The sequence below is a fragment of the Suillus bovinus genome, assembly GCF_016758785.1.
Source record: "Suillus bovinus strain UH-Sbo-P2 chromosome Unknown EDB93scaffold_6, whole genome shotgun sequence".
Taxonomy (NCBI): domain Eukaryota; kingdom Fungi; phylum Basidiomycota; class Agaricomycetes; order Boletales; family Suillaceae; genus Suillus; species Suillus bovinus.
The window spans coordinates 437,286-456,637 of NW_024542062.1; the positions used below are offsets into that span (position 1 = coordinate 437,286).

General features: G+C 47.8%; 10 protein-coding genes across 10 annotated transcripts; 3 read left to right on the forward strand and 7 right to left on the reverse strand.

Moving 5' to 3' along the window:
• Nucleotides 1–237: 237 nt before the first annotated feature.
• Nucleotides 238–2,600, reverse strand: EDB93DRAFT_1077556 (P-loop containing nucleoside triphosphate hydrolase protein; the record flags this gene model as incomplete). Its single annotated transcript, XM_041445322.1, has 7 exons — nucleotides 238–681; nucleotides 739–1,256; nucleotides 1,313–1,371; nucleotides 1,425–1,467; nucleotides 1,517–1,550; nucleotides 1,598–2,011; nucleotides 2,070–2,600. Coding segments are annotated over 7 exons (2,043 nt in total), but the record flags the coding sequence as incomplete, so codon positions are not given.
• A 6-nt stretch (nucleotides 2,601–2,606) lies between these two features.
• Nucleotides 2,607–4,100, reverse strand: EDB93DRAFT_740401 (uncharacterized protein). The gene is made up of 4 exons (XM_041457288.1): nucleotides 3,788–4,100; nucleotides 3,666–3,726; nucleotides 3,136–3,611; nucleotides 2,607–3,084 (listed from the first exon to the last, which is right to left on the reverse strand). Exons 1-4 carry the CDS (start codon nucleotides 3,878–3,880, stop codon nucleotides 2,959–2,961), a joined length of 756 nt encoding a protein of 251 aa, XP_041311751.1. The 5' UTR covers nucleotides 3,881–4,100; the 3' UTR covers nucleotides 2,607–2,958.
• A 142-nt stretch (nucleotides 4,101–4,242) lies between these two features.
• EDB93DRAFT_1100807 (Nuf2 family-domain-containing protein) lies at nucleotides 4,243–5,775 on the forward strand (the record flags this gene model as incomplete). Its single annotated transcript, XM_041447041.1, has 7 exons — nucleotides 4,243–4,464; nucleotides 4,518–4,564; nucleotides 4,614–4,847; nucleotides 4,897–5,257; nucleotides 5,331–5,450; nucleotides 5,502–5,696; nucleotides 5,740–5,775. 7 exons carry the CDS (start codon nucleotides 4,243–4,245, stop codon nucleotides 5,773–5,775), a joined length of 1,215 nt encoding a protein of 404 aa, XP_041311752.1.
• Nucleotides 5,776–5,893: 118 nt separating this feature from the next.
• Nucleotides 5,894–7,581, reverse strand: EDB93DRAFT_740480 (uncharacterized protein). Its single transcript, XM_041457289.1, has 6 exons — nucleotides 7,321–7,581; nucleotides 7,195–7,266; nucleotides 6,764–7,137; nucleotides 6,291–6,716; nucleotides 6,194–6,232; nucleotides 5,894–6,138 (listed from the first exon to the last, which is right to left on the reverse strand). Exons 1-6 carry the CDS (start codon nucleotides 7,478–7,480, stop codon nucleotides 6,034–6,036), a joined length of 1,176 nt encoding a protein of 391 aa, XP_041311753.1. The 5' UTR covers nucleotides 7,481–7,581; the 3' UTR covers nucleotides 5,894–6,033.
• Nucleotides 7,582–7,855: 274 nt separating this feature from the next.
• Nucleotides 7,856–9,648, forward strand: EDB93DRAFT_1246510 (polynucleotide kinase 3 phosphatase-domain-containing protein; the record flags this gene model as incomplete). Its single annotated transcript, XM_041452456.1, has 10 exons — nucleotides 7,856–7,988; nucleotides 8,038–8,296; nucleotides 8,343–8,430; nucleotides 8,482–8,599; nucleotides 8,658–8,767; nucleotides 8,817–8,886; nucleotides 8,943–9,164; nucleotides 9,218–9,290; nucleotides 9,343–9,421; nucleotides 9,478–9,648. 10 exons carry the CDS (start codon nucleotides 7,856–7,858, stop codon nucleotides 9,646–9,648), a joined length of 1,323 nt encoding a protein of 440 aa, XP_041311754.1.
• EDB93DRAFT_740896 (DUF1000-domain-containing protein) lies at nucleotides 9,482–10,651 on the reverse strand. Its single transcript, XM_041457291.1, has 5 exons — nucleotides 10,495–10,651; nucleotides 10,292–10,441; nucleotides 10,012–10,236; nucleotides 9,889–9,956; nucleotides 9,482–9,828 (listed from the first exon to the last, which is right to left on the reverse strand). Exons 1-5 carry the CDS (start codon nucleotides 10,525–10,527, stop codon nucleotides 9,786–9,788), a joined length of 519 nt encoding a protein of 172 aa, XP_041311755.1. The 5' UTR covers nucleotides 10,528–10,651; the 3' UTR covers nucleotides 9,482–9,785.
• On the reverse strand, nucleotides 10,580–13,370 carry EDB93DRAFT_740529 (uncharacterized protein). The gene is made up of 4 exons (XM_041457290.1): nucleotides 13,234–13,370; nucleotides 12,937–13,177; nucleotides 10,950–12,878; nucleotides 10,580–10,894 (listed from the first exon to the last, which is right to left on the reverse strand). Exons 2-4 carry the CDS (start codon nucleotides 13,130–13,132, stop codon nucleotides 10,776–10,778), a joined length of 2,244 nt encoding a protein of 747 aa, XP_041311756.1. The 5' UTR covers nucleotides 13,133–13,177; nucleotides 13,234–13,370; the 3' UTR covers nucleotides 10,580–10,775.
• Nucleotides 13,371–13,383: 13 nt separating this feature from the next.
• On the reverse strand, nucleotides 13,384–15,964 carry EDB93DRAFT_1122649 (uncharacterized protein). The gene is made up of 8 exons (XM_041448608.1): nucleotides 15,616–15,964; nucleotides 15,196–15,554; nucleotides 14,879–15,147; nucleotides 14,767–14,826; nucleotides 14,541–14,711; nucleotides 14,420–14,483; nucleotides 14,297–14,366; nucleotides 13,384–14,246 (listed from the first exon to the last, which is right to left on the reverse strand). The coding sequence occupies exons 1-8, from the start codon at nucleotides 15,891–15,893 to the stop codon at nucleotides 13,475–13,477; spliced, it is 2,043 nt and encodes a 680-aa protein (XP_041311757.1). The 5' UTR covers nucleotides 15,894–15,964; the 3' UTR covers nucleotides 13,384–13,474.
• A 53-nt stretch (nucleotides 15,965–16,017) lies between these two features.
• Nucleotides 16,018–17,905, reverse strand: EDB93DRAFT_1122652 (phosphoglycerate kinase). The gene is made up of 8 exons (XM_041448609.1): nucleotides 17,764–17,905; nucleotides 17,671–17,716; nucleotides 17,081–17,607; nucleotides 16,951–17,016; nucleotides 16,761–16,895; nucleotides 16,591–16,712; nucleotides 16,340–16,544; nucleotides 16,018–16,285 (listed from the first exon to the last, which is right to left on the reverse strand). Exons 1-8 carry the CDS (start codon nucleotides 17,875–17,877, stop codon nucleotides 16,250–16,252), a joined length of 1,251 nt encoding a protein of 416 aa, XP_041311758.1. The 5' UTR covers nucleotides 17,878–17,905; the 3' UTR covers nucleotides 16,018–16,249.
• A 155-nt stretch (nucleotides 17,906–18,060) lies between these two features.
• On the forward strand, nucleotides 18,061–18,876 carry EDB93DRAFT_1100812 (uncharacterized protein; the record flags this gene model as incomplete). Its single annotated transcript, XM_041447042.1, has 3 exons — nucleotides 18,061–18,261; nucleotides 18,310–18,390; nucleotides 18,442–18,876. The coding sequence occupies 3 exons, from the start codon at nucleotides 18,061–18,063 to the stop codon at nucleotides 18,874–18,876; spliced, it is 717 nt and encodes a 238-aa protein (XP_041311759.1).
• Between the last annotated feature and the right edge of the window lie 476 nt (nucleotides 18,877–19,352).

A 19,352-nucleotide genomic window follows, 5' to 3' on the forward strand; every position in this document is an offset into this window, starting at 1 on the left:
ATTTGTCACTTTGATGCCAGCGGAAGTTGCACTGTCACTCAACCTCACCTCGAAGCTGTGGTTGATATAGCATTTGAGTAAGCAGTCCAAAAAGACTTGCCAAAAATTGCCGCTTTCTCGCGCGATTTTGGTTCGTCCGAGTTTGTGATGAGCTCTTCAAATGACGCACGATCTATGAAATAGGTTTAATTGTCTATCGTTTGGGCTTTACTCATTTCAGACGCCCACCTTCTATGTCTATAAGTGAGAGGAAATGTATCGTTTCGGTGGCGAGCACATCATTTCCTTGAAGGACATGTTCTTTCGCAAGCTTTGAATGTAAATTCGCCAGTGACTTTGTTTCCACAGAAGCCCCCTCACCTTTTCCCTTACCGCCAGCATTGCTGTGAGACGCGCCTGATTGTGGTCCTGTGGCTCAGCTGTGTTTGTGAGCCCCGTGTCCGCAGTATCTTTGATCGGTTCGAAGTCCGACACAGGTTCAGCTTCGTCGTCTTTGTACAACGGCAGATAGGTCGATGTACTGGGACCAGCCTTCATCTTCCCTTTGGCTCTCGCAGGAGCCTTGGACGAAACTACAGTCTTCGCAGCTGAACGTGATGGTCCAACACCGGGGCCATTATCCCTAAATGTCAGTTCAACGGGGAGGTCGCCACTGAGGCACGCATCTGCTTGCGGACCAAGCTTTAGATTAACCATAACATCAGGCCACCGACGAAACGAAGATTGGGCGTTAATTACCTTTAAGTAATCATTGGTCCAGCCAGACGCAGAGGCCTCTCGTGCGATCGCAAAAATATCAGCACCCAACATCGCACTTATGATGCGGTCTCCGTCTACTCCCTTGCCCACCCCAAACAATGACAATTGGTCATGCCCACTCTCACGAACCTTTGCTCGGTTCCGACCCGCGTATACATCTTTGAAATGACCGAGGGCGATCCTATCCATGGATGCTGCCATCTCTCCGAATAGTCGGATTGCCTGTTGCGCCTCAAGGGTGTAGAGCTGGCGAAAGACTGTTCCACCTCTCGAACAGTTGTCGCAACCTTTGGGACAAAGCTGGGAGTCAAAACGCTCATTGAAATGCGCGAGGATTAATGATCGTCGGCAGTCAGCTTCGTTCCGGCAGTACTGGGCCACCGCTGAAAGATCTTCTAATTGTCGCTTTTTCTCCTCTGGAGTCCGAGCCGGTCCTTTATCGTTTCGGTCGCTATTAATCAACTGATGTCGTGACACGGCGTCCCTGTGTGCATAATCTTGAAGAGCATAACACATCAGGCAGCGCAGGGAAATCGCCATCAAAGTTGCTTACAAAGAATGCAGTCTGCCGGATCGCCGTCACGTCCAGCACGTCCAGTTTCCTGGTAATACCTGAGACAGTAAATAACTTCCCAATTAAGCGCACTTGCAGACTGGTGACGTACCCATCCATCGACTTCGGTAATGTTGAGTGGATTACGAAACGTACTATTTGACGCGGTCAGACAAAGGCCGGAGTGAACAAACACAACTTTACCATCCGGTTTGTCGATTCCCATCCCAAACGCGATCTAAGATAACGTTAGAATTCAATGACGCCACACTGCGAGCACCATACCGTTGCTACAATTATCTTGCAGCTGCCACTTTGCCATTCTTCTTGAGTGGTGCTGCGCTCTTGTGAGTCCATACCGGCATGGTAATGTTTGGCAGATAGGCCATAGTCGTTTCGCAGTTGCTCAGCGAGTTCCTCGCACTCCAACTTCGAGAAGCCGTACACAATGCCAGTATGAGTGGCATGCTGTGACTTGATGAAACCAGCAATGGCTTGGACAACCTTCTTTTTCGTGGACGGTTTAGGCTGTACTGCATAATACAGGTTTGGGCGGTTGAAAGACTGCATCAGGCATAGTGGGTTACGTAAACCTAAGCGAGTACGAATGTCCTGGATCGCGGTCTTGTTTGCAGTTGCGGTGAGTGCCATGATGGGCACATCACGGTACCGCTCGCGAAGCATATGGAGTTCTGCATACTAAGGATACAAACAGGAACTTGTTAATGTGCTCATAGACCAGGATGCGCAAACTTACAGCATCGCGAAAATCCCGCCCCCAGCTCTGAATGACATGCGCCTCATCAATGACAAAGCGCGCGATTTGCTTGTCTTCATACAGTTGTGCGAGAATATCCTGCACAGCGTTGCTCTCACGTAGCTTTTCGGGAGTGATATAGCAAATGTCGGGTTTTTGCAGGCTTCGAAGGCGACGCATGACATCCCGCGAGTCGTCTACAGTTCTCAGGGAAGACATGCAATCAACATTGACGTGCTTCTCTCGCAAAGATGCCACTTGATCGGCGATGAGCGCAACGAGTGGAGATATGACAAATGTGACTCCCTGTGTCCTACCAGTCTTACAGACTGCGGGAAGTTGATAACAAAGACTTTTCCCACCACCAGTGGGCATTAGGACGAAGACGTCCTTTCCATCCAGCGTAGCGTTGATAGCTTCAAGTTGGTTTTGCCTGAAGGAGGTCAGCCCAAATACGCTCTTTAAGACCGAAACCGCCTCGGGATAGTAAGGGGTCGATGTGTTATCAAGACGACCGGTGGACGCAGAGGGAGTGCATGATACATCTGCAGAATCGAGTGTCGGAGTAGTCGAGGTTAAGGTATCCAGTTGCAATGTCGAGGGCTCGTCAAGGCCCTCCCAAAGATCATCGCTGTCAGGCACAATCAAGGTCTCCGCCGATATGTCAGTATCTTCTGGCTCAAGTGGGTCGTCGACATCAATATCTTCTGGTTCGAGGACACTCCTAAAATCAGTGGGCGCAGACGACACAAGAGTAGATGTGGGTGGAGCTAGAGCTGGCTCGCTAATGGGGTTAAAGCGGGCCAGGCGTTCTTGGATAGCTTCGATGCGACCTTCAATGTGAGCCCTATGTAGAATTAGCAAGAAAGTTTATACAGTACTAGTATATTCACAATAAAAATGAGATTTCGAAAATGTCCAACGGCTTGTTGCCATGTTCGGCTATCATCTGGAGAAAATAATCGCGGACCTGACGGTTTCGGGCAAGTATCAGTTCCAAAAACCCTCGCGATCGCTGCAAAATATATATCAGGGTTATAAAGATGTAAGATAAGGGACAACAAACGGAGTCTAGGTCCGAATTCTTGACAAGCTGAGTGCCCACATCAGATTGTGCAGTTTCTGAAGAGGCAGGTAGTGCAGCAAACAGATCAAGACGAGATGGTACATTTGAAGCAGGGTCTGTGTTCGATGCTTCGACATCGCTTGGGATTTCAGGCGTCCATTGTCGAACAATGGCGCGAGATATTGCTTTTGATGACAAAGGATGGGTATTGAAGATGTTTTCCTTATTAACGCGATTACTTTCCTTAAGACGCTTAGAGGCCGATTGTTGAGCTCCGTCAGGGACATCAAGGGGCTGACGCTTTCTGGAAGATACTGGGCCTTCCATGATCTCGATAGTTGGTTCACGACATAAATCGATGAGATCCCGGTCAAGCGGAGCAGACAATGGAGCTGGACGAGCGTTCATCATCTTCCTTCCAAAATTTGGTGTTGCGAACGATGGAAGTGAAGAACTCGAGCCTGACATTTGGCGAGCTGCGAGTTACTTAGATGAATAGCTGCTGTCTTTGTCACGAAATGTATACTTACCATTGGGATTTAATGGAGAGTGAGAAGCGCCCAAGGCTGGCTTAAACTTTGATGATGAAGTCTGACAACAAGATCAGGATGATGGACAAAGTAATGGCCCGCTCGAATTTGTAATGACATACCTTTGGCAATACGCTGCTCGAGATCATGTTTACGTTGTTCTGTGACTGAACGGTCCTCCTAACGCTGTCTAAGTTATTCTGTGTCCCCACCATCTTGATAACAGGGATGAGCAGATAAGAATGACTGGAGGAAGTACTTGATGGCAGGCCAACTTTTAAGTTGTCGGCGTGAGACGAGTGGCTGAAAAAGTCAGTGGGACTGGATTGATTCGGATAATCGATAGCGATACGGAAGATTGCCTCGAGGTCAAGTTGTAACGCGCGCGGGTCACGAATTCGAATAGTCTGGTAGCACTAAGAACGGCTCTTGTCCCATTCATTAATGTAAAGTCTGATGTTCGGCTCATCCCGATCCCCGAAGCGCGTCAGTCACACGTGACCGCGACATATTAGAGTCGCGTTCATCATCATCATCATCATCATCATCGACGACGACGACGACGACACCAACAATCATGTCAGGACAGTACTGGTTTCCAAATATGCCAATACCAGAGATTATGACAGCCCTATCAGAATGGGGCTTGAACGTCAGCAACGAGCAACTCGTCAGGCCCTCCTCTGATTTTGTTACTGGCGTATACAACGCCTGCTTGGAGCAAGTCACGTCCATATCTCCAAACGTGCTTCACAAACCAACCCAACGCGCTCTATCCTCCCTTGATGATGCTAACCCTGTGCGTGCGTCAATTATATGCGTGACTATCTGTATCTGATTGTGCGTACTCAGGATCTTTACAACAACGCTATCTCACACAATATCATGCTCTACCACCTGTATGATTTGCCCTCTCTTTCATATTTTTGTTGACGCAAAAGCGAACAGAACCCGATTCGCTACTTCTGCACGCATTATGGACTTCAGCTCACGAGACCTGTCCGCACCAGAGCCGGAGCGTACACGCTTCATTCTCTCAGCGTTTATTAACTTTGTCAAGTTCGCGGAGCAATGTACCACATTTATTAGCAACGTCAGAGAAAAGTCTGCACAGGTCATAGAAGAGCGCGAACAAGCTATTCAGGAACTCTCAGAAGTTCAGCACAATCTCGCAGTGCTCAAGTGAGATCCTTCATTTAACTCTAGAATCCCCTTAGTTCACGACTTGTAGGGCACAACGTGCAAAGGACGAGCCAAAATGCGAACAACTCAAGGAAGAGAATGCGGCTATGACCACCCAACTCCTTGCAGCAAAAGAGGTTCACACAGGACTCACCAAGGAGATCGAGAGTCTAAAGATTGAGAGGGCGCATCTCCAAGCTCGAAACGAAACTGTCAACTCGGAATCTACTCTCCTAATGGACAACAATTCCCGTACCAGATCACGTATTGTGCAATCTCCAGAGCGTATCAGGCGCAATATCATGACTATGGGGACTACGGCTATTGAAGACAAAAAGACGGTTGCATTGCATGAAGCAAAGGCGCGAGACCTACAGGCCAAAATTTCGACGCTCGTCAATATCGAAAAGGTCTTTCTTCGTTGTGTTCAGTGTGGTCTTGTCTCAATCATCTAGTCAGGATGTACGATCATGTATTGAGCAGCTGCAAACGACAGAGAAGGAAGTGCAGCTCCTCGAAGGATCACAAAAGGAGCTCGCAGAACTCAAAGACAGCCTGGAGTATAAGAAAGTCGAACGCGGCGAGCTGCAGAAGAAAACTGAGGTAGGTCGTGTCATATTTTCTAAATTACACCTGCTAATGCGTGCTCCTCAGCGAGTACACAAGCAACTTGGAAACGCGCAGGAGAAGCTTGAAAGAGCGCAGAGACACGCAGAAGAGAAGCGACAGGCCAGCCAACAGACGGTTGAGCGCCTCCAACGAGATTACGAGAAGATGGACGTTGAACGGCGAGAAAATGACAAGCAGGTGGAGGAACTCCGGATGGAAGCGGGCGGCATAGAAACAAAGGTGGATCTTGGTCCTTGGCCTCCTCACTCTTGCATCCTCATAGTCCTTCGCAGATGACAGAGCATCTGAAGAAGAGTGAAGCAGAACTCAACGAGCTACTCACAGAGTATTGGAAGCTCCGCCACGAGACAGGTAATGTTTTACTGAGTGTTTACATTCATCACTCAATGATATCCAGAGGTATACATGGAGACACTCGCGAACAAACTAAACATGAATGTTTCTTCAGACTGATGAGTGTATCTACCGGGCCTTGAAAGCCTCGTGATATGTAGATCGACTTGGGTTTGTCGTATTTTACCAATTTCATGGTCAGTGGCAATGAGGAATGACGAAATCATCGCTTCTTCCCTTTCTGTGCCATCTTTAGTAGGCAATTCTGGCAATACCATTTCTTGGTTGAAGTGGGGATTGCACTAAGGCCAGTACATGGCAGGTGGAACTGAGAATAAGTGTTAGCAATCGTGAGGGAACACCTGACCGATCCATCCGCTTACCCATTCCAACTTGCAAGATTCACTGTCACAAGCGATCATCTATGATATAAGCTAGGTGAACTTCATCCAAACATAAAGTTGAGTACACGGTACTGACCGTCTCGTACGACACCTGGTTACAATAACAATACCTCGGCTCGTTCGGATCTGCTTGAGCTTGAGCTGGAATCTTTAGCTTCACACTCCTTGTCGTGCGAGTGGCTGGTATTTTCAAAACTTCCTCAGGAAGTGGTGGCGGAGTCTCAGATTCGAGCTCTGGTTTCTTGCGCGCCTTTCTGCCCCTACCGGGTCTCGCAGACTCTGTAGATAGCTCTTCTGTAGATTCTTGAGGAAGAAGGGCGGAAGGTTCCGGAGAGAGTGAGGGTGTGGGGCTACGCTCTACACGGGCCGGGCGTACCCAGCGCGGTACGACAAGGTCAGGAAGAAGTATCGGAGCGAGATGCGTCCCTGGACGAATTCCAAGAGAAATAGATGTTTCTTGCTCTTTGATGGCTTGGTCCAGAAGACGGATATGTCGGTCAACCTGTGCGACAGATTAGAGATAGAAAATCAGAAGAAAGGAGAGAGTACCGTTTCGTAAGCAGTTTGTGCAATATTCACCTTCTCCTCTGAGGCACGGAGGGCCTCTTCTGATACCTGCGCAATATGTTGCAGCAATATTCGAGTTGCTTTTCCTGAAGAGGGTAGTTCGATAGATGACCCCAGACTTGGCGCGATAGAAGTAGGTCTAGCATTATGTGTGTCATTCAGTACTTCAGCGGGCGAGTCAACGTTGCCTTGTTCGTCTCGATGAGGCAAATCCGCCTGCATAGCCTCTGGATCTGGGGCAGCTGGTATAGTCATCTTGCTTCGCTTTGCATCGGCAATCATATCCAGCCTCGATGTAAGTTGTATACGCAGCGCAATATACTTCCGCACATGGTCCAATAAGTCTGCATGGTAAGCTTAAAATGCACAGCTCCAGCTTGATGATGCACGGGGGAGAACTTGGTTGAACGTACCGTTGCTTTGGTGATCTAGTTCACGTATGAGCGTGTACTGGCGGTGAAGAGACAATGGAAGTTGCTCGAGTACTACAATATCCAGTTCAATGGATTGTTCTATCAGAATGATATTGGTTAACGTACTTTCATGATGTTCCTCCTTGAATGAATCCCAAATCTCGAGTTCCTTCCTCCGTTCTTCCGGGTCTTGTTCTTCTCCAACAGTATCAGCATCCGACGTACGCTCTTCGCAGCGCTCCTCCTCAGCAGGAACAGCCTGAGAACGTCGACGCTTGCGAGACATACTAGTCTTTCACAAATTCGCGGACCGCTACGGACCTCGTCCGGTCACAACAACTGAGCATGTGACTAGTTGGATATATATGGAGATAAAAGTTATTATTAAGCTGTCGGTCTGGACCAGTCCATCCGTCAACGATACTTACCTCTTCCTACCAACAATTGGTGACTGGGCCAATTGGCGGCACTGGTACCTCACTCGCCATCATTCTCGCTGAAGATAATCTCCAGTCAGACCAATAAAAGGAAGATAGTCATAAGCTGAAGGCCGTGTAGAATTGCAACAACTCCCAAGGGTATGTCAGATTCGGAGCAAATGCAGCAATCAGGTTCGTGTTAAACTATTCAGCTTTACTTTATTCCAGCCTCGGCCCTCGAAATGCGAGCAGTAACTCCTGTACCTTGCTTGCTCACTCGCCTTATCACAGAATCGAAGAAGCGAACTGTTTCAGATCTGGGTGGCGAACCCGAGAGCAGTGGCTCCATGACAAGTTCTCGAAAAGTAGCCAAGAGTGAGCCATAGTCGCTGTGTGTGAAATTACATCTGATGCGCTATTCCAGTACACCCATTCTTTACCAAACCTAGCGTTAGCTCTACGGTGTCCTCATTCCAATGGCTGAAACCTGCTCTAGGCTCTAAGCGCGCGTGTCTACACGGAATCAATCTGATACCACAAAGCACACCGAAAGTAGCTGCATTCGACCTCGATGGAACAGTAATAAAGTCAAACCACAAAGGTCAAAGCAAGGAAGCTTTATTGCACTGGGAGTGGTGGAGAGCCAGTGTGCCTGTGAAGTTGGAGGAATTACATCAAAATGGGTATGTCCAAAGTATGTCGAGCCAGGTCACGGCTCAATTCTCGCAGATACTCAATCATATTGATATCTAATCAAGCATTAAAGCAACAACATCTGGAGGGCTGGAAGAAGAAGATTCCTCTCATCTCTGCCGCTGTAAGCCCTGCTGTCTCCTTCCCTGATCCGTTCCTTCATAAACGAGAATAGCTTCCCAGTGTGCCTTTTCGAATATTAGCTGCGTCTGCAAAAGATGGCTTTCGCAAGCCTATGCCAGGGATGTGGGATGAGCTCGAACGTATTTTTGCAGAAGATGGTATTCAGATAGGTGAGTAGCATAAGCATAGTGGGATGCATCGCAAGTATATTATGCGTGTCACTTTCAGATAATAATGCTTCATTCTTTGTTGGAGATGCTGCGGGTCGTACGAATGACTTTGCATCGACTGACAGGAAATGGGCCATTAACATTGGTATTCCGTTTTATACCCCAGAAGTGAGACTCGATCGCTCGAAAGTGTTCATGACATGTTGAAACTCCTCAGGAATATTTTCTGCAACTCCCCTCAGCGCCGTATATCCTTCCTGGATTCCATGTTTCTAGTCTCCCAAAGTGTTCGCTGAGTTTTCTTTTTTTGATATTGAACCAATGAAGTTGACTCCTGAAGCAGTATCATTACTTGACCCTCCTACGGCACGAATCATTCCTGATGCCGCAGGGACAGAGCTTGTCTTATTTTCGGGCTTCCCATGCCTTGGAAAATCGACCTTTTTCCGGAGACATTTTGCGCCTGCTGGGTACACTCACATTAATCAAGATACATTGGGGAGTCGTTCCAAATGCATGAAAGCAGCTGAAGTAGCACTCGAAGCTGGTACAAGCTGTGTAGTCGGTGAGTGTTTGTAATTCTTGTATGAACTGACCAAATACATGACGGTCCGGCAGACAATACCAATAGAGATATTCCAACTAGAAAACATTATTTGGATTTTGCAAGGAAACTCCACATTCCTGTTCGGTGAGTATTTTCATTTACTTACGTCTACAGGAACATGTCATTTTTGCATTAGATGTATCGAGTTCGTTGGGTCGATGGACCTGGCATGGCACAATAACCTCTACCGTGCATATGTTCATCCTTCAATAGAGGTAAATGTTAGGTGCTTCACGAACTCTAGTCTAAATCTAATCTTGGCGACGATTAGTCGAGACGCGACATAATCCCATACGTTGCTTTTATAGGCTTTAAGAATCACTATGAGGAGCCCCGACTGACAGAGGGCTTTTCAGAAATAATTAAGGTCAATTGGGTGTTCGAAGGTTCGGAAGAAGAACGAAAGAGGTGGAGTATGTGGCTTCAGATTGACGGGAAATGAAAGTCCCACGTATTAGTAGTAATACTTGAGCACAGCTCCTGAGATTCATATTCTATGATAGCTGCAGAAGGGTGTAGTGCCGTGCTCAATACGCACTGACTCCATATTCAAGTTGCAAAATTCAACCCGTGATTATTCTAGTCCGCTTGTTGTGCAAGACCACTAAGATTCTTCGTTGCGCTTCATGATGATAATAACGTTATTATACATGAAGTTAACACCCTGATGTAAATAACTTACTGGACAAGCGTACCCAAGATGTCGAGTGCATCGATTCTGGTGTTATCATGGTCAGATTCGACGAGAATCTGCTCAGTATGCCGTAAGGTAATGTTGAGGTCCTCGTATGGTGTCAGGACTCACATGAAGCGAGTTCACATGGTTGAACTTTGTGGGATGAAGTGCAATCAACTTTGTTGTTGCGTCTTTCGAAACTTGATCCGCCTTTAACTCGATGATCTGCGTATCCTCTGAGTCCTCAAAATTGGTGAAATCGATGGCGGAGCAGTTGATACGAAGCCTGAGTTTCGCTGGTCCTCGATCCTGCGCCTGAATGACCAATGATCGTACACGAACTGCCTGGTTAAACTGCGACCACCTGCATCAACGTTGACTAGAGCAATGTTATACGAATAGTGCATACCTCGATGTTTAATAGCAACTCTGCATCTGCATCGCTGTCGAGGTATGCAGGTGATATGTTTCGTGCTTTCGAAGACATTATGGATTGCAACGTGTGTTCATCTTGCTCATTCAAGCATTGGGCTTTCGCAATGTGCTCTAGAAGGGAAACCTATGAATCCAGCGAGTCAGCGACAGACTGGGGTGCAAATGATTATTCTCAACATCTTGCATGCCGACTTTTGAAGATGCCATCATACCGATAGTACTTGATGAAAATGATTGATGAGATTGTAGTGAATGCTAGAACACCAGTGTGGCACAGAACATGAATTCTTTCATACTTAGTAACACAGCCAGGCTGCAAAACATCGACAGCAGGTACAAGACCAATATCCAGAGTACTAATGTTAACGTTCAAGCAATAGACTGATAATAATTAAGGGCAGCCATCAGACAAAAGGAAAAACTCGACAGCAAAATTGATAGCGATCATTCCAGGATTACTAACAAATAACACATTCGTCTTTGGTTTGCTGTCGCGTTGGACGTCCAACGTTGGAGCGCTTATTACCCATACGCTTCATCTCCGTCAGTCGGTTCATGGCCCGCTTGTTCCCTTGCGCTATACATAATTTGAGCCAAAAACAATGTGCAGATAATAGGGTGCTTGTACACACCTGCTGCTCTCATATACCATCTCTTGGCGAACTCGACATCCTGCTTGATTCCGATTCCCACCTCGGCGTAGTAACCCACAGCATACTCTGCTTTGCTCAAGCCTTTGTTGGCAGCTTTACGTGCCCACAAATACGCTTCAGAATCGCTCTGCTTTAACACGCCCTCACTCCCGGTCAGATACCATCCACTAAGAGCCAGCTCAGCCTCGGCGTCCCCTTTCTCTGCTGCCTTGGTGTACCACGCTATTGATCGTCTAGGATCAACAGGGCAAGTCAGCGTGCCATACTCGTAGCATTGTCCGAGCTTGTACTGGGATTGCGTATAACCTAGGCGTGCTGCTTGTTCATATAAAGACTTGGCATACGCAGGGTCATGAATAACCAATTGTGAGTTTGGCATTTCGTGAAGCATGGCGAGTTCGTGAAGTGCATGTGGATTTTCCTCGTCAGCCTGCTCTGCAGCCCGTTTCAACCAGTTAATAGCTTCTCTTGGATTCTTCTGCTCTCCCAAAGACCCAAGTAGAAGAATCATGCCCAACTTGTACATTGCGGCAGTGTCACCCAGTGATGCTGCTTTCCGATAGAATGCAGAAGCCCGCTGCGGATCCCGTCGCGTGCCTGCTCCAATCTCATTACAGACAGCGACGCGGTATGAAGCTGCTGCGTGATTCTGTTTTGCGGCTTGTAGGTACAAGTGATACGCGCGTTCATGGTCCACTTGGAGACCTAGAGAACCTGTCCCGAAACAGTTGGCTAGGAAGAACTGTGCCTCATCATAAGCTTCTTTCTGCTCCGCTAATCGACGTATGGTCTTGAGAGATTCTTGGAGGAGCAAGTCACGATATTTCTTTACAGCCCGCTGGTCCTTGGCATCCGCTCTTATCTTTTTAGCAGCATCTATGAGATATTTTGCATATAAAAAATGAGCCTCAGGGTCCGGATCGGCCTTGATACGGTGTCGGTATTGGTCGATATATTCCTTCGTGAACGGAGGAGCTGTAAGATCAACTGCCTTCGTTTTCTTGGTGCGTGGATCAACTGATGTGGAGGCAGAACGTTGTAACGATGAGGGTCGGAGTTCGAACTCGGGATCATCTAGTTCTTGAGGTACCGACGGGTTAGGTGGGCCGCCGTAGGGCAACATCCCTGCACTACCACCATAGGGTCCTGGACCAGGGGGAGCAAGATAAGGTGTAGATTGGCTTACAGGAAGAGATACTTGGCTTCCGTACGCGGGACCTGCAGGATAAAGTGGCATGTGGTGCTGTGGTGGTGGATGGCCCATGCCGAGGACGTCAGATGCGGCAGCATATAGGTAATCATATTCGTCCTGACGAGAGGGGCCTGGGTGTGTAGGACCTGGGCCAGGAGGGTAGTACGCGGGAGGCAAAGTTGCCTGTGGACCCTGCTGCCCAACTTGAAACTGTCTCGGCGGATAAGGTGGGGGTTGAGAATAGGGTGTAACGGAACTTTCTGAAGAAGGGTATGGACTTTGCCCTTGATTGTCGCAATTACGCATGTCCATAAGATCTGTATCTACGGAGAGGCCACGATGGAGATCACTGGAGTAAAGCGAGGCTTCATCAACTGTGTGGGAACGTTCAGCTGGATGTCGCAGTCGTAGAGGGCGGGTAACATTCATGTTAGGCGCTGATGGTAACGTGCTCGCATATCGCGGAGGGTAGGGACCGCGCTGATCGGGAGAGAGTGATTGCATTGACATGGAAGTCCCTGCACGAGGAACAGGATCAGAGCTGTATGACATTGCGCTTGTCCCCCGGGGTACGGGGTCGCTTAAATGCATTGCGTTCATGCTGTCTACAAGATTTGAAGGATTAAAATTGGGCAGTGGTGGCACGTCATCGTATTCCGATCTTTGACGGTGGGAGGGCAAGGAAGGTACGGAGAGATTAGTGTGGCGAGTAAAGGCTTGAAATGACAAAATGATAATCAACGATAAGAAACAGAACGTTAGAACATCACTAACCAGGGTTTAGAAGATGGTTGTTTGCACCATGGTAATTGGCAGCAGGGCCTTGTGGTGCGTGCTGTTCCAGCGCCCAGTTTTCTTGACTGTTCAGAGGTATTCCATTATGATCCCAATGCGCCCCCTCAACTGGTAGGTGATCTTGCGAGTCGTGTTCGGGCTGGTCATAGGCCAACGATGAGTCGGGGTCGGACATGATTAACAAAGCAGAATAATAAGCCGACAGACAACAGAGAAAAACCTGTCGAAATAAATGTTTCAGCAACCAACGAGCACTGAGCTAAATTGAAAGCAAACCTTATAAACTATAAACCACGACGATGCAGAGACTAGGCCGACCAGGAAAGGCAGGCTAATGCTAGACTTGCACAAGACAGACGATTGCCAGCAAGACTACAAGTTACCGTTACCGAGGTTGTCCGAGTTGATTTCCCAGGGCAAAGTGAATCAAACTAAGCTGGTCTATTTATCGTCCACACGTTCTACTAAGAGTTAATGTTTAATGACAAACTCCTAATAGACAAGATATCTTGAACAATTATGCATGAGCATCTATCACCTCCATTGTTTGAGTCGTCTCCAGCGGCGAGGTAACATGAACTTCAGTCCCTTGCTTCGTCACTTCTTCGCATCCTGGTGCGTCTTCCATGGGCTTCATCTCGACATCTTGGAGATCCCCTTCTGGCTTCGAAGACTCAGCTTTCCAAGCCCACTTTTCCATCACTCGCTCTATCCGCTGCCTTTCCACTCCATTTTCAGTCTTCCTGACTTTAATCACCACATCTCTCGTTTTCTCCACAGTTGCCCGTTCCTCTTGTTCCTGACCTTCAAACTCTTTGTTCCACTCCGTCCATTCTCGTTCCCATATATCTAATGTCTTTGGAGGGTGAATATTCACGACCCGCTCGTCCCATTCCCGGGGAAGTTCATTGACCACATCCCATCCTTTGGGTTGGAAGTTCCTGAACTGTACGCCCACAGCTGCACTGGCGGGCGACCGCTTCCGTTTGTGGCCATTCACCATATTAGTCTTGACCGGGCGCCTGAGGTCCTCATCATCGCTCGTCGATCCCGCTGCAAGCCGCACACGCCACCTAAGCTCACGAGCCAACGCTGGTGCGTCCTTCACACGATCACTTGGGACATTTTCTTTGGCTTCCCGTTTCGCAATCTCTGTCCCGCGTTCCATGGCTTGTGACTCTGACACGAGAAAACGGGCAAGAGCTTCAAGAGATTCCAGAACACGAGGAGGAAACTCTTCTTTCGATTTCAAGTCTCGCAAATATTTGTCGCCTACATACCAGCAGAGCCTAGATAATAGTTGTTCAGAAAGTCTAACAGAAATGAAGAACAATCTCACTTGACAAACAACGGAAACCTGAATTTCTTTGGCACATGCGTTACTTTCTCAATGTCAATCACTTTCAGCTCTGTATCATGATGGTCTATGGCATGAAAAAAGAGCAGCAAGAAGCTAACTCACGTGTTGCAATGTTGTATGAGTGTAGGAAATTTCCACCGAAGACTAGAGAATCTACTGGTGTGTGCTAAAGAAACAGCCGATCTTTCATAATCTTAGAGACAACAGCGGCAGAGGTGCTCACCACAGCATGTATCCACCCTGTAGGTATTATCATCGTATTACCTGCGTGAAGAGTGACCTTCACCACCTCGTCCACCATGTCACCTAACCAAACATTGCTTTGCATCTCAGTCCCGGACCATCGTTCGTATGCTTGTAAATTGGCTGGCGTGGGTCGTATGAAGTAGAATACCTGGGGTAAACGCCCGATCTATTAGAAGGATGAAGCTTATAATTTAGATACCGACCTTGCATCCACGAAGTATATGGTAATACACTGACGAACCAGCAAAATCTACGTGCCAATCCTATAACCAATTTTTGGAGCACTATCACCCACAAAAAATAATGATCACTCACTGTCCATGCGGAAGCAACTCCCATGAGACAATACAGCTGCACTTTGGGGTACGCATGCCCCTTCCCTTTACGTGTACTTGGCCAGAACTTCTCAACCCAATCCAATTCTCTCACAAGTCTTGGGGGTAACACCTGGTCTGCAAGTTTGGTGCCTGAAATCTCCAACGATATCACGTTACGGATCTTATCTCGTTTGGAAGGTTCGGTATTATAGTACTCAGCCCAACGCCCTAACGTCCATCCAGGCGAGTTTGACTGTGAGGCAACATCTAAGCGATACATCAGCAACACATATGCTCTGTAACGAACACACTCACCAATGACCTCCACAGGTGTTTCGTGGCCAACTTCATCCGCAACATCTTGAACCGAGAATTCGGGTGGAGGCATCTTCATTCTCAGTCCCTCAGGATTCTCCACTACAATTGGTTCACGCATCGCGGTTTCGTCGTTCTCCAACCATTCCAGGCCCAATTCTGCACCCTTCATTCTCCTGAAATTGTCGTCCTTGATCGGCTTGCTTTGAATGACTCGTAACCATCTGCTCGGGTCGGATTCGACTCCTGCATTGAGGTTCGCATAGTCTAATTGTGTACGCTTCCGTGAGGACTTGCGTGCAGGAACCTTGAACGTCATCACACGCGACGGCTTCTCTGTCATGCATGGCCCGCAGAACCTGTTTCATGACATCCAATATTAGATAAACCACACGTAGTTGATTCGCCTATAATATGCACCATTTGTTAATGGACTCGAGGTCATTACTGTCCCCTACGCATGCCCAGTGGAACCAAATTTTGCAGGCATCACAGCGTATCCAACTGCTCTTCTCTCCCTGCACGCCTTCTCTGCATGATGGGCACATATCTTCATCCGTCTTGGTTGGTGCGGATTCCGCCTGCGTGGGCTCTGGTTCATCCTCCATTGGTGTCAACGACGAACGTGATGAGCTTGGCGAGCGCTCTGGTGACTTTTGAGTTGCTGAACGTGTAATGCGACGTCGACTCCGAGCCATCCGTTGCTTATAATGTCAGGAAGTCTTTACCACAAAAATCTAACTGAACGGCCCCAACCCGATGCTTGAATTATCAAGAGAAATAATTATCTAATATTTCCTGCTTAGGCTTGCTTAAGAAAAATAACGTTCAAACATCTTGATAATAATTAGCTAATATAGAAGTCACGTCACTAAGCAAGTCCTTGATAAGACTGATCATGCAATGAGGTCTCTTGGGCCACCATCTTGATCGCCTATGCTGCTTTCACATCCGTACTAAAATATGCGTTTTACAAACTGATATAGTACAATTCCATTGTAATACTGAGGTACAAACCCCTCTATAAACAAGCCGTCTTCCTTCCTTCGTAGAGTCACTTCTCGCTAAGCTCAGCCACACCAGGCAGGATCTTGAATGTTAATCAGTTAACTTGGTTCGGGTGACTGAACTTGATAGCCCTCACCTTGCCCTCCAACAGCTCCAAGCTAGCACCTCCGCCTGTACTGACGTGACTTATCTTGTCCTCAGCGTTATAGAGTGCCGCAACTGTTGCAGTATCACCACCACCAATTATGACGGTCACGCCTCTCTGCGCAGCCTCGACGTTTGCATCGAGGAGAGCTTTTGAGCCCTCTGCAAAAGCAGGGAACTCAAACACACCGGGAGGACTATGGAAATTGAGATAAAAGAATGCTCCATGAATATTACACGTACCCATTCCATAATATGGTCTTGGCCTCGAGTACTGTCTGGCGAAACAACTCGCGGCTTTTCTGGCCGGCATCGAGGCCCATCCACCCACTAGGAATGCCCTCAGCAGCAGTTGCAATCCCGGTCTGCGAGAACAATCAACGCAAAGAACAGACATGCAGCGGAATACACACATTTGCATTTTTGTCGAACTTGTCAGCAGTGATAAAGTCGATGGGGAAGACCAGTTTTACATTGTTCTTCTTTGCCTTTTCCACAAGGGCTTTAACCTTTTCAGAACCGGCTTGGTCAAAAAGGGAGTCTCCAATCTTGGATAACGCCGTGAGTGATCACTTATTATCAAAAATTACCCGTAGAACTCACGGATACATTGTTCAATGTCTTTGAAAATGTGAAAGCCATGCCACCGCAGATGATAAGAGAGTTAACCTATTCAAGCAAGCGCAAAAATCCAAGCGATAAACAACCGACTTGCGGCCGAGAAACTACCCACCTTATCCAACATATTCTCAATCAGCTGAATCTTGTCTGACACCTTGGCACCTCCAAGGATAGCGAGGAAAGGTCGGTCAGGATTCTCAAGAGCTTTTGCGAAGTACTCAAGCTCCTTTTTGACAAGGAAGCCTGCGGCTCGTTGGGGCAATTTGACGCCGACCATACTCGAGTGAGCACGGTGAGCAGTGCCAAAGGCATCATTGACATAAATATCACCGAGTCGTGTAAGTGCATCCCTGAACTCTGCAACCTTGGCAGGGTCAGCCTTAGTTTTTGTTCCATCTTTGTTCTTGACAGAACCCTCCTCCTCGATATGGAAGCGAAGATTTTCGAGAAGAATGACAGAGCCAGTCTTGGCAGTGTTCACAGCATTCTCGACCTCAGGGCCCACGCAATCGGGGAGAAAGATTACGGGTTTTTCGAGATGATTTTGGAGCTCGCCAGCGACTGGTTTGAGGGAGTACTTTTCAACAACCTTGCCATCTGGACGGCCGAGATGGGACATGAGGACAACGGTCTTCGCGCCTGCAAATAGAAAAATTCTCAACGTGACAGCACTCCACATACATACATACATAGCACACTGACCGTTGTCAAGAGCATACTTAATAGTGGGCAATGCTGCCACAATACGCTACAGCCCTTTCAGCAACGATAAAAGTGTGACGAGGAAGTGCTCACAGCGGGGTTAGTAATTTTTCCATCCTGCATGGGAACATTGAAGTCAACGCGGATGAGGACACGCTTGCCCTTTAGGTTGAGATCTGTGATGGAGAGCTTGTTCGAGAGAGACATGGTGGTCGTCAACTTTAGGATCAGTGGGGCGATGACCGAATAATTTACGGATATCTTTTATCTTATCAGAGCAGATGAGGCTCTGATTTCCCACATCAGCGCTGGACTGTCCATGGACTTCTCAAGGTCAAATTCTCTCCGCGGCAGTATGGTTTCCCTTGGTCGCGCCTTCCATCGACCACAATGGCTGAGTCCTCCACAAACTCCCTTGGCCTTGATTTCAATAATCTTTCCATCAAGGAGACAGCTGAACCTCCTCAGACTAATGCGGACGAGTCACAGGTGTTAGAAAATCAGCCAGCAGATGTGGAGTCAAGGGACGTGAAGGAGAAGAAGAAACCTTATGTGAACCCCGAACGCGTCAAGACGGGCGGAGCGCAGAGGGTATGCAATACTAGGACGGTATAATATGTCTTGCTAACTGGTTCATAGGAGAAACTCAGTGAAGAAGCGCTTGCTGAACGAATGCAGCGTATCAAAGAGCAGAATGAGAAGATTAAACAACGCAGAATTGTAAGTGACACGCATATTCGCAACGTCAATTAACCAACATGGTATGATCAGGACGTACAAGCAGATGAAGACGCGTTCAAGAAGACTCAGGAGGCCGACCGTGTGCGCCAAGCCCATCAGCGCAAAGTGCAGGAAGGCGTTGACCGCACCCGCGAGCAGAACGCTCGGAGAAAATTGGACAAGATTCAGAACCGTGAATGGGACTCTGGAAAGTCCCCGGGTGATTGGAAACAGGCGAGGAACCCTGCTCCAACTGAGGAACCTGCAGCGGTTTCAAGTTCCTCGCCACCTGAACATAGAGGGAGAAGGAGTGGAAGTGGCAGAGGAGGACCATCGAGAGGTCGCGGGCGCGGGCGCGGAGGACCGTCTGTAGCTGGATTTGCCAGCCCAACTAATGGCACTCAAGTTGCCGATACCTTTTCGTCCACCAATGAGTCTACCCCCGTCGCGTCTGAGGATCCTGAGGCAGTTGGAATTGCTTCATGATCCAGGGCTATATTCTGTTTTGTATGGATACCATTTGACTTGGCTTATGGCTCAGATGACGATGACCTGTATGACTTGTGCTTTTTGAAACCAGGGGCGTTGTTGACTTATTGTAACTCATGACCTATCCTCACCTGCATTTTTTCTTAGCTGCCTTATTAGCATTTACAGTATGATGCCGTGTATAACGTTTTCCTGACAATATCTCTGCAGTTGAGTTATGTGGTGTCGTCGTTGAGCGGTCGGTCGTGGTGTAGTGGTCATGACATATACCCTTCCTCGTCCGTCAGCTTGGAATAAGAATGCTACTGGTAAGCACTCGTATACAATACCGCAGGTTGTTCAGCATGGTATATTTTACAGGCCAATTCTCCAACTTACAAGACAAGCAATCTAGTGTTGATTCTACGTTAACCCCACTCCCGACTTCGAAAATAAGAACTGTTTTCGCGACCACTCATTTTGCTTTTTTGTTC

What these genes read in the sequence shown, in the direction of transcription:
- EDB93DRAFT_740401 (XM_041457288.1), bottom strand. Translation starts at nt 3,880, where the DNA reads ATGGTGGGGACACAGAATAACTTAGACAGCGTTAGGAGGACCGTTCAG. An exon ending in CTCTCCATTAAATCCCAATG is followed by an intron (nt 3,612 to 3,665) that starts GTAAGTATACAT and finishes AGTAACTCGCAG; the next exon opens with CTCGCCAAATGTCAGGCTCG. An exon ending in AGAATTCGGACCTAGACTCC is followed by an intron (nt 3,085 to 3,135) that starts GTTTGTTGTCCC and finishes TATATTTTGCAG; the next exon opens with CGATCGCGAGGGTTTTTGGA.
- EDB93DRAFT_740480 (XM_041457289.1), bottom strand. Translation starts at nt 7,480, where the DNA reads ATGTCTCGCAAGCGTCGACGTTCTCAGGCTGTTCCTGCTGAGGAGGAG. An exon ending in ACCAGGTGTCGTACGAGACG is followed by an intron (nt 6,233 to 6,290) that starts GTCAGTACCGTG and finishes CTTATATCATAG; the next exon opens with ATGATCGCTTGTGACAGTGA. An exon ending in AATCTTGCAAGTTGGAATGG is followed by an intron (nt 6,139 to 6,193) that starts GTAAGCGGATGG and finishes ACTTATTCTCAG; the next exon opens with TTCCACCTGCCATGTACTGG.
- EDB93DRAFT_1122652 (XM_041448609.1), bottom strand. Translation starts at nt 17,877, where the DNA reads ATGTCTCTCTCGAACAAGCTCTCCATCACAGATCTCAACCTAAAGGGC. An exon ending in GAAAAATTACTAACCCCGCT is followed by an intron (nt 17,717 to 17,763) that starts GTGAGCACTTCC and finishes AAAGGGCTGTAG; the next exon opens with CGTATTGTGGCAGCATTGCC. An exon ending in TTGAGAATATGTTGGATAAG is followed by an intron (nt 17,017 to 17,080) that starts GTGGGTAGTTTC and finishes TTGCTTGAATAG; the next exon opens with GTTAACTCTCTTATCATCTG.
- EDB93DRAFT_1122649 (XM_041448608.1), bottom strand. Translation starts at nt 15,893, where the DNA reads ATGGCTCGGAGTCGACGTCGCATTACACGTTCAGCAACTCAAAAGTCA. An exon ending in CTCGAGTCCATTAACAAATG is followed by an intron (nt 15,555 to 15,615) that starts GTGCATATTATA and finishes GTCATGAAACAG; the next exon opens with GTTCTGCGGGCCATGCATGA. An exon ending in ATATACTTCGTGGATGCAAG is followed by an intron (nt 14,712 to 14,766) that starts GTCGGTATCTAA and finishes CGTTTACCCCAG; the next exon opens with GTATTCTACTTCATACGACC.
- EDB93DRAFT_740896 (XM_041457291.1), bottom strand. Translation starts at nt 10,527, where the DNA reads ATGATGGCATCTTCAAAAGTCGGCATGCAAGAT. An exon ending in AGTTGCTATTAAACATCGAG is followed by an intron (nt 10,237 to 10,291) that starts GTATGCACTATT and finishes AGGTGGTCGCAG; the next exon opens with TTTAACCAGGCAGTTCGTGT. An exon ending in ATCTTGGGTACGCTTGTCCA is followed by an intron (nt 9,829 to 9,888) that starts GTAAGTTATTTA and finishes ATCATCATGAAG; the next exon opens with CGCAACGAAGAATCTTAGTG.
- EDB93DRAFT_740529 (XM_041457290.1), bottom strand. Translation starts at nt 13,132, where the DNA reads ATGTCCGACCCCGACTCATCGTTGGCCTATGACCAGCCCGAACACGAC. An exon ending in CAACCATCTTCTAAACCCTG is followed by an intron (nt 12,879 to 12,936) that starts GTTAGTGATGTT and finishes TGTCATTTCAAG; the next exon opens with CCTTTACTCGCCACACTAAT. An exon ending in ATGGTATATGAGAGCAGCAG is followed by an intron (nt 10,895 to 10,949) that starts GTGTGTACAAGC and finishes AATTATGTATAG; the next exon opens with CGCAAGGGAACAAGCGGGCC.